The sequence below is a fragment of the Metopolophium dirhodum genome, chromosome 1 (assembly GCF_019925205.1).
Source record: "Metopolophium dirhodum isolate CAU chromosome 1, ASM1992520v1, whole genome shotgun sequence".
Classification (NCBI taxonomy): domain Eukaryota; kingdom Metazoa; phylum Arthropoda; class Insecta; order Hemiptera; family Aphididae; genus Metopolophium; species Metopolophium dirhodum.
This window is the reverse complement of record NC_083560.1, coordinates 67,967,201-67,977,509: the sequence shown is the minus strand read 5'-3', so window position 1 is coordinate 67,977,509 and position 10,309 is coordinate 67,967,201. Positions and strand designations below refer to the sequence as shown.

The 10,309-nt window shown below is 31.4% G+C and overlaps 2 protein-coding genes across 2 annotated transcripts; both read left to right on the top strand.

The window, feature by feature from the left end:
- Positions 1-3,996: 3,996 nt before the first annotated feature.
- On the top strand, positions 3,997-4,796 carry LOC132935879 (uncharacterized). The gene has a single exon (XM_061002514.1). It carries the CDS (start codon positions 4,006-4,008, stop codon positions 4,744-4,746), a length of 741 nt encoding a protein of 246 aa, XP_060858497.1. The 5' UTR covers positions 3,997-4,005; the 3' UTR covers positions 4,747-4,796.
- Positions 4,797-8,781: 3,985 nt separating this feature from the next.
- LOC132944804 (protein TRC8 homolog) lies at positions 8,782-10,309 on the top strand. The gene is made up of 3 exons (XM_061014318.1): positions 8,782-8,919; positions 8,986-9,306; positions 10,097-10,309. Exons 2-3 carry the CDS (start codon positions 9,097-9,099, stop codon positions 10,142-10,144), a joined length of 258 nt encoding a protein of 85 aa, XP_060870301.1. The 5' UTR covers positions 8,782-8,919; positions 8,986-9,096; the 3' UTR covers positions 10,145-10,309.

Genomic DNA, 10,309 nt, shown 5'->3' with positions numbered 1-10,309 from the left:
TATCTAGCGGAACAAAATACAGCAATATTATTATTTTCATTGATTTATTTACCACTAGATGACGCTTTTTGTTTTTATCGATTGTATATATTTATATATAGTTTTCAAAACAGACTAATGAGGATCAGGAGATCATGTGAAATAATTAATTCGACTTAATAAAAAAAACTGATATTTTATTTTATTAAAAAAAATAAATAAATAAATAAATAAATAAATATAATACATAAAAAAACATTATTTTAAAATATCTGATGATGTTATCCATGAATTTTGACTTGAATCAAAACCTAACCATTTAACAAACATTTTATTCCCAACTTTTTTTACAATACGTTCAATGAGAAAGGTGTTTGGAAAATCAGTTAATTTAATTTCCTGTTCATAAAAACCACCTAAAATTATACTGCCTGATTCATCCTTTAGTTGATAAGTTACTGGATTTGTCTGTAAAACTTTTGAAACTGTAAATATTTCCGTTGTCCAATTTGGTGTATATCCTTTAGTAAATATATGTTTATACTTAGATATTCGTACTTTATCGTTAACTTTAAATTTTGGTTTATACAATGTTTCAGAATTTATATATGTGTTAAATTTAATTCTGTTTGTACCCATTCGAGCTTCACTAGGTGTACATTTGATTGTTCTGTGTTTTGTGTTATTATAGTTATGTATAATTTTTGATATTGTATTGTGCCAATTCCATGTGCCTGTTGCAGTAAAATGTCTATATATATTATTTTTAAGAGTTCGAATCACACGTTCCGCGATTGAACATTTGATAACACTGTATGAACTGTAATGCTTAATTTTATATTTTTTCATTAAATCTTGGAATTGGACATTGTAAAATTCTGTACCATTATCTGTCTGTAAAAATTTTGGTTTAGCTTTTTTCAATATATTAAACATTCCTTTTGTACATTCTTTACCTGATTTATTTTTCAGCGGTTCCACAAATACATATTTGCTATATGTGTCTATAACAATTAATATGAATTTAAAACCATAATTTTTTTTAGAATGAGATTGCATATCCATTAAATCAGCTTGCCAGAGGTCGTCAATAAACCGTGTTACCACACTACGTCTAGGAAATATTTTTCTCGCTGGTCGATGTAGCTCATTAGCTATACTCTCTAAGGTTGACATTATACTATAATATTTCTCTCACGCAGTTCTTCTAAAATAGATATAATTTCATTATTGACACCAGTATTACCAACACTTTGTGATGATGTCAGAAGATTTAATCTAGTTACTAGCTCATTCGGATCGTCATAATAAACTAATTGTGTTTGAGGTAATACATCTTTATATAAACCTCTGCCTGTCTTAGGATCAGGTGATGAAGTAAAATTAATCATATCTGTAGACATGTGATCTGCAGGTGAAAAACTGCTTGCTGATTGATTAAAATCAAATGGTTCAATTTCTTGTGTTATTTTTCTACGTTTAGCGTTAAATAACCCAAAAGGAGTAGAAGGTAAAGTATTGTTAAATGATTTTAAGCTAATTCGAGGAGTTGTATTCTCATTAATTTTAGCTATCTCTTCGTTAAACTGTTTTTCCTCCATTTTCATTCGATCATACAACGGTTTTACAACAGTCATCCATTTATGGTACCTCGAGGTTCTAGGTTTTCCATCTGCTTTTAAATGGACTCCAGAAGTTTTCAAAATATTGTAATAAGATTCTATATCTTCTATAGTTGTTTTTTTTGGTTCCTTCTCACATAATAAAGACCATAGTCCTGGTGTAAATTTATAATATTTATTAAGCAGCAATAATTTACCGTGACTAAAAGTTGCAGAGTGTTTTCCTATTTTATACGAATCACTATCTTTATCATAATGCAAACCATAGGATTTATCATAACGTGTTGATTTAGGACGGTTATTTAAAAAATTTTCAAATGGTGAATTTAATTCGTTATCATCATCATCTTCACTAGTACATGAGGTTTCTGATTTATTTTCTAGCTCAGTTGACTGTGTGTTCCATATTTCATTTTGTTTTGTATGTGTACTCAATGGTTCAATTATTGGCTTAAATGCTTCACGGAAATAGTTTTCAGAATCTATAACACCGCGTTTCATTTCCATTATTTTTCGTTTAATATTTTTTTTTGATGTTATTAAATTTTCCAACAAGACTTTTTCTTTGTTCATTGTAAATAATAAATGTAATATACCTGTATCGTGTGACTACCGATAACACTATGCAGATAATTACTTTGTGACGGTATATTTATATATGAGTATAAGCATATAAAATTATCTTATTTTAATGAACGTATGAAAACCACATCTATACCTTCCTTCATTCATTTCCCGAGTTTTATCGATGACCATAAACCCATAATCACTATGATTCCAACATAAATGAGAAATTTTGCGAAATTCTGAGAAATCCATATCTGTAGATGAATGATCGTTGAATATATGTCGTAAATTTGTATCATCTTGTTTCAGTATTATTAAGAAGTTTGCGTTATCTCTTACTAGCTGTTTGGTTATTTTAGAATATGTCTGTGCTAAATAAAATACAGAGCTAGCACCCGAATGTCTACCCATACTAAAGTATTCTCTAATTACGGACTGTGGACCACATATCACATCGTCAAAAATGATGATGGAATTTTTTTTGGTTAAGTTTGGTTTTATAACCTTATCAGCGCTTGTAAATATGAAAAAATTAGCACCCTTTATATCATCTATTATTTTTTTCAATAAAACATATTTTTCCTGATTAGAGGTTTTTGAGTATAAATAAATATTTTCAAATCTTAACCCGTTTGCATGTGTGATCAGATTATACATTATATTTGTTTTTCCTGAACCACTGGGGCCAACTAGTATAGCACGTATAGTATCGGGTAATAACGAACCATGCCTTGATGGTTTTTTTATTACCTGAACATCTACATTTATAACATCTAATTTATCTTTCTGCTCAATCAAATTCATATTATTTTCATATAAATACTCTAGATTTTTTAAATTTATAGCCAGTTATAGATGGCGTGTTCAACTCGCAAGTATAAGTCAGACAAGACTGGAAAAGGATTAGTAAACTCTCTTATAAATAGTCTCCCGTTCGAAGCCCATGTTTCAGGCTATCAGTATTGCGGCCCTGGTACAAAATTAAAAAAGAGACTAGATCGTGGTGATAAAGGAATAAACCCATTGGATGCTGCTTGTCGTGATCACGATATTGTGTATGCAACGAGTAAAAATTTAGACGATAGACATAAAGCTGATAAAGTGCTAGAAAATCGTGCTTGGGAGAGATTTAAAGCAAAAGATACACCTAGAAAAGAGAAATTAGTTGCGTACGCAGTAACAAACGCAATGAAAGCTAAAAGAAAAATAGGTATGGGTTGCAAACGGAAACGTGCTATAAAAACAAATTGTATACTAGCAGCGAAAAAAAAAAGAATCTCAAAAAAAAAGAATGGTGGTAAAAGGTTGATTTTAGTACCGAGACAATCAGGAGGTGCAATTCCCTTAATACCTATATTTGCAGGATTGTCAGCACTTGGTAGTTTGATGTCTGGAGGTGCTAGTGTGTATAATGCGGTTCAAAATTCAAAAAGAAAAAAAGGCAGTGGTTTGAAATCAAACAAGAATAGGTTAAGGAAAAAAAACTGATGATCACGCTACCTGATAGACCGCTTTCGTCTCAAGATATTATAAAATACATCGGAAAGTTGAAAATCAATCATTTCCGTGGTGTCTTTTCACGTGATAACTTACCTAAAAAACCACATACGATTGAATGTGGTATATTAAACTTGGATACATCTTCAGGCGACGGAAGCCATTGGGTAGCGTTTTATAAAAATAAGGACAAAGTTGTATATTTTGATAGCTTTGGTGATTTACCACCACCAATTGAATTACAACATTATTTCAGACAGTTCAAAATAGTATACAACTATTCCAACTATCAAGACTTCAATACATTTAACTGTGGTCATTTATGTCTTGAATTCTTGCAATGCATGAATCTATTACATTAAATCTAACTGGAAATTCAACTGTATTGTCGGTAAATTATTTTCCATCTCTAAACGTTTACGAGGATTCAGAAATAGCTTTGTTATCTTTGCAAACGTGCAATTCATTTCCAAATATTATAAATCCAACTAATAACCGGCTGAGAATAAAATCAATTCCTCCAGATAGAATAGCAAAAATTCAATTTTTTGTACCAGCCGAATGCCGTGACATAGAAGATATTAACAAATATATGGTAGAAGAGTTATCTCAAGTTAATAAAGTCTACGGAACAAAGCTGACATTCAGTGTACGTATTGATCCTGTCGATTTTAGAACGTATATAAAATGTAATGGAATACTAAACTTTGAGCATCCGTATAGTATAGCATCTGTTTTTGGGTATAGAAAGAAAGTTTGTGGACCGTTTCATGAAGAACATCGATCGGATAAAGCTGCAAATTTAAACACAATTAATTCTATAAAAGTAATGTGTAATATAGCACATGGGTCATTCAACAACCAACTTCAAAGCCATTCGATATATGAGTTTTTCCCAAGTGGGAGAAGAGGAACAAAGGTTGTTCAATCTCCGGTAAACCTTATATATTACAGATTAAACAAAACAGATATTAATTCAATTACTGTTCAGTTAGTTGACCAAAACAATAATCCAATTGACAATTTTAACGAAACGTTAACAGTTGTTCTGCATATTAAACGTCACGGATCTCATCATTAAATTTATATCTTAGATTTTGTAATGTATGAGTCAGTTACTTTAAGTTTAACTGGGAATGCTACCATATTATCTGTAAATTATTTTCCGTCTATAAACCTTTACGAGGACTCAGAAATAGCTTTGTTATGTTTACAGTCATTTAATTCGTTTCCAAATATTAATGATAATAATAATAAATTTTCTATACAAGTAGCTGAGAATGAAAACAATAATGATCCTATGATATGTTTTATTACATTGGAAGAGGGTTGTTATGAAATTGAAGATATTAAGCAACGAGTTAAGAAGCAAATAGATGACTATAATAGTAAAAACTTAACCAATTTAACATTCGACATTACAGTTGATCCTAACGATTTCAGATCGTATATAAAATGTAATGGGATACTACACTTTGAGCATCCGTATAGTATAGCACCTGTATTCGGTTTTGAAAAACGAGTATATAAGCCACACAATGAAATTCTTCGATCGGAAAAAGCTGTAAATTTAAACACAATTAATTCTATAAAAGTAATGTGTAATATAGCTCAAGGATCATTCAACAACCATCTTCAGAGTCATTCGATTTATGAGTTTTTCCCAAGTGAAAGGACAGGGTTGAAAGTAATTCAGTCACCACCAAATTTAATATATTACAAATTGAATAAAACAAATATTGATTCGATAACCGTTCAGTTAGTTGATCAAGATCATAATCCGATTGATAATTTTGGTGAGGCATTGACAATTGTGTTACATATTAAACGTTACGGATCTTGAGATGGGTTTAAAATTCAATATAAACCCACTACTTCGGATCAGTACAACTAGTCATAAGACTAAAGTGCTACCAGCAACATCAAATCAAATAAAAAAATTGACGGTGAAGAATAAAAAAATTTTACAAGCTTTGGGTTATCAATTAAAGCAGAATGCCTGAAAGTGATATTTTGGATATAACTTCACAGTACGAAACGGATTCTAAAATTACAAAAATTGAATATCATTCATACGCACCGTATACAACATCATTTAATAATAATGATGAAATACGTATATCGATCCAGCAAACGGATGTCTATCCATATCTACACGAAAGCTTTATTTTTTTGGAAGGAATAATTACTGATGCTACCAAAGTGAAACTAACTAATAACGGTTACTCTTACCTTTTTGAGCAAATACGGTTGGAAATCAATGGGATAGAAGTAGATAGCACGCGTGTTCTTGGAATCACTAGCTCGTTGAAAGGTTACTTATCCGGTACGCCAGACAACTACAATTGCTATGAAAATGCTGGCTGGAATTTTAAAAACGCAACGCAATCAGAAAATGATAAAGGCGAATTTAGTGCTTGCATTCCATTGAAATATTGGTTAGGTTTGTTTGAAGATTATAAAAGAATATTAGTGAATTCTAGATTGGAATTAATATTAACTCGAAGTCATAGCGATTTAAATGCTTTAAGTTTAAAAACTGGTGTAACTGCTTCTGAAGGTAAAGTCGTTTTAAATAAAATAGCCTGGATGGTTCCACATATAACTGTTGACGATGAAGAAAGGTTAAAATTATTGAAACTTATAGAAAAAGAAAAAAGTTTGTTTATTCCTTTTAGATCTTTTGAGACTTTTGAATATCCTGAACTCGGAACCGCTAAAAAAGTTGTATGGAATTTGAAAACTGCTTCAAAATTAGAAAAACCACGATTTATCATAATTGGATTGCAAAAAGGACGCAAAAATATGTTATCGAAAGATTGTAGTATATTTGACCATTGTAATTTAACAAACGTTAAAGTATTTCTGAACTCGATAGCTTATCCATACAATAATTTGAATTTAGATTTTACTAAAAATAATTTCACTTTATTATATAATATGTATACATCGTTTCAAGAATCGTACTATGAAAAAAGTATTCGTAACCCGATATTGAGTCCTTCTACTTTTCTGACAAACGCTCCAATTATAGTCATCGATACTTCGAAACAGAACGATTCAGCTACTGCCTCGGCAGTGGATGTTCAATTGGAAATTGAAGCTTCAGAATCGCTTGCAGGTGTAACTGCATACTGTTTATTAATTCATGATCGTATTGTAGAATATGTACCTTTTACTAGAGAAGTAAGGAAACTTGTGTAAATATAATTAAGAATTAATTTTTAACAATAAAAACTATTATTTAATAATTTGTGTTCTTTACTTGAAATAATTATTTTAGTTTTAAGATTTGCTAAAAAATTTGCTACACGAAGACAAAATTTGGTAGAAAATCTCTGTTTTGTGTTACACGGTAAATCTGAGTGCTCCAAGGGAGACATTCCCCCTTGAAAAAAAATTTTTACCGTGGAAAAGCTGGCTGTGAACATACAAATATATACTACTATAACTTCTCCCGATTTGTCCGTCTATACCCAGTGAAGAAGGCCACCGCTGTCGCAGTAACCAATCGCATGATTGATGATTATATACCCACATACGGTAAACCCCGATGCATCGTATCCGATCACGGTGTACAGTTCCGGAGCAACGTGTGGTAGAATCGGTTGTTAGCCCTCGGTGTACCGCTAACAATGACGTCTGTGTACCATCCCCAGTCCAATCCAGCTGAGAGAGTAATGAGAGAACTCGGACGCATGTTCCGGGCGTACTGCCACGAAAACCATACCGAGTGGCCACGGTACGTATCGTACATTGAATGGGTGTTAAACAACACAGTCCATGAGTCAACAGGCCACAACCTAACCGAAGGGCGGCACAGGACACACTATTTAACGGTAACGTTTTTTGGTACATCATTATTATTATTCTCACCATGGCCGGTACTTTTAGGGTATTATTACGATACTATTATATTATTATTATTATACTTATGTACATAATATGGTACATTATTGTTGTCCTCCCGCCGGTAAACCGATCCGTCGGAGCCGTGTGGTGAGTAATGTTTATATTTTATTTGGTAAAATGCATTATTATTATTATTTTTATAATTTACTTTGACCGAGTTTTATGCCTTCGGCTTTCTCGACACCAACTTAAATCCTAAATTTGTTCAAATAAACTTATATATATATATATATATTTCCCCAAATTGAGATGTTATTATTTCACCGTCGGGTCACCTTTCCTATAACTGGGTCAAATGTATTCCCGTTCTTAGATATTAAAAAAAAATCCACGGCACTCCGGCTTTCGGGTCTCGGTCCGTGGTTGGCGACCGTGAAATGTTCGAGGCGGCAACATGACTCTCGAGAACATGACAAATATGATCGAGCAGTCACAATATTAATAGGTACAATGTACAATTTAGAATTTTATTCCTTGTGTTGAAATATACAATTAATATAAGTAGTCAACCTTGACACGTGTGTACAATTTAGTATATAGTTATACCAGTATACGACTCACTCTCTTTACGGATGTAACATGACCTCGGTTGTGGATATTATATATAGGGCCTTTGAAATATGTAATACTCACTTGCACATACGCCGTCGTACAGTGCGTGTATACGGTGTGTGTGTACCACGAATTAAGATATACAGAATACGAAACGAACTTGTGATAAGTGAAACCCGCACATTCTCACGTTGCGGCTAGACTACTAACCATAGGCGCAAATTGACAAAAAATTTTGGGGGGACTCAAGCCCCATCAACATAGGCCTATGTGGTACTAAGCAATATGGCCTATTGCTTAATGCTTAGTACCACAGAATATAAAAATTAGTACTAATAACTATGAGTCATTATAAAAGTGTGGTCAGGAATCCACAGGAATCGAGTACTAATTATTGGCGCAAAAAAAATTGGGAAAAGTTAAATTTGAAAGCTGGGCGGGGCTGGAGTAACGTTACTCCGGCCCCACCCGAGGAAAATTTGACTTTCCGGGAAAACCGTCAGAGCAGGAATTATAAAAGTGTGCTCAGGAATCCACAGGAATCGAGTACTAATTATTGGCGCAAAAAAAATTGTTAATGTCAAATTGGGGGGGGGGGGGGGGGGCTGGGGTAACGTACGTTTCAGTTAGTCATTGGTTACTAGCAGTTTCTGTTTTGAATATTTTATCTCTTTTAAAAGTATTGGTGTCGTTAGCTGTCTATTCATTATTGTTAATTGATTCCAATAGCTCAACATATTCGGAGAATATAGATGATTATGTGTACTATATCAAATCATTTGGAAGTATAGTAAGAAAAGTCTATAATTATTATAAAAATCCTAAAAATGTATTTTAGTTAACATTTTTATTTTAGTTGGAATTCTGTTTTTGCATCTTCCTTTCTCTGAATGATATTTATAATTGGATTTTTGTATCTGGTGGTGTAATCCGCGCAATTGTGATCTGTTCCCAAGCATATTTCAAAATGTGTCTCGTCAAAAAAGGATGGAGAATATTCATTAAACGTCGTACGGCTATGAAAAAAGTTGAATCATTACCAGATGCAACTAGTGTTCAATTGTCTGAATTTGATGATATTTGTGCCATATGTTATCAAGAAATGAGATCAGCAAAAATAACTAATTGCAATCATTATTTCCACAGTGAATGTCTGCGTAAATGGACCTATTTACGGGTAAATAAATATTAAATATTTTTTTTACTAAAACTAATTTGTCAATTGTAAAATAAGTTGATCTTAGATTATTGTTTGAATGTAAGAAAACCCTAATGTGACCTAACAAATAAAATTACCGTCAATCTGGGAGTCAAACAATTTTGACATTCTTTATCTATATTCTGAGCTGAAAAAAATTGTAGAGGTCTCAAGCAGAAGAGCAGCTTGATACTTTGCTAAATAAATTTAAAAAAATGATAGTTGATACGCAAAAAAAAAATAAAAAATCTGTTGTTTCAAGTCATTCGACATTTTGGGTGACTTTAAACACTTATTTAAAACCAACTTCATTTTCAATTAAAATACTCAAGTGACTTGAAACAATATAATATTCATTTGAAAAAATATCAAAAGAAGATAAAAAAAAAGGCCAACATTTTAATAATAGATTATTACTATATTTTTTTTTATTTGTTACATAAAATTGACTGATTGATAAGAATATTTTGAATCGCAATGACACAAAGAACATTTTAATCCAAGAATAGTTTACTTATTACTAAGTCTTGGAAATTAATATTATGTAGTTATTACATTGATATGATTAATAAAAAATGAAACTGTTTCAAGTCACCTAGATTGTCGGTATATTCAAACAGAGAATAATAATAATTGATAAGAAAATTTCAAAACATTTTGCTCAAGAAATTTTAGTACTTATTTATTCATTTACCTAGAAATTTATTGTTTTCTTACTTAAATTGAACATAATTTTACTAATTAATTGTTATTCTATTTTGTGGCTTAGGATGAATGCCCGCTGTGTCATAGTATTTGCAACAACGCAGAAATGTAAAAATATACCCAGACTCAGAATACAAAATCATCAAAATGTTATTTATGATGGTAATTTATTCTTAGTTATTTTTGACTGATTAGATTTTATCATAAACTTCTACTTAATTTTTGATTTTTGTCATAACAACTAAAATATTTTATTAAAAATGTTATTTTGTATTTT

Coding starts and splice junctions, on each gene's coding strand:
- LOC132935879 (XM_061002514.1), top strand. CDS start 4,006: ATGCATGAATCTATTACATTAAATCTAACTGGAAATTCAACTGTATTG.
- LOC132944804 (XM_061014318.1), top strand. CDS start 9,097: ATGTGTCTCGTCAAAAAAGGATGGAGAATATTCATTAAACGTCGTACG. Junction 9,307..10,096: donor GTAAATGGACCTATTTACGG/GTAAATAAATAT, acceptor TTTGTGGCTTAG/GATGAATGCCCGCTGTGTCA.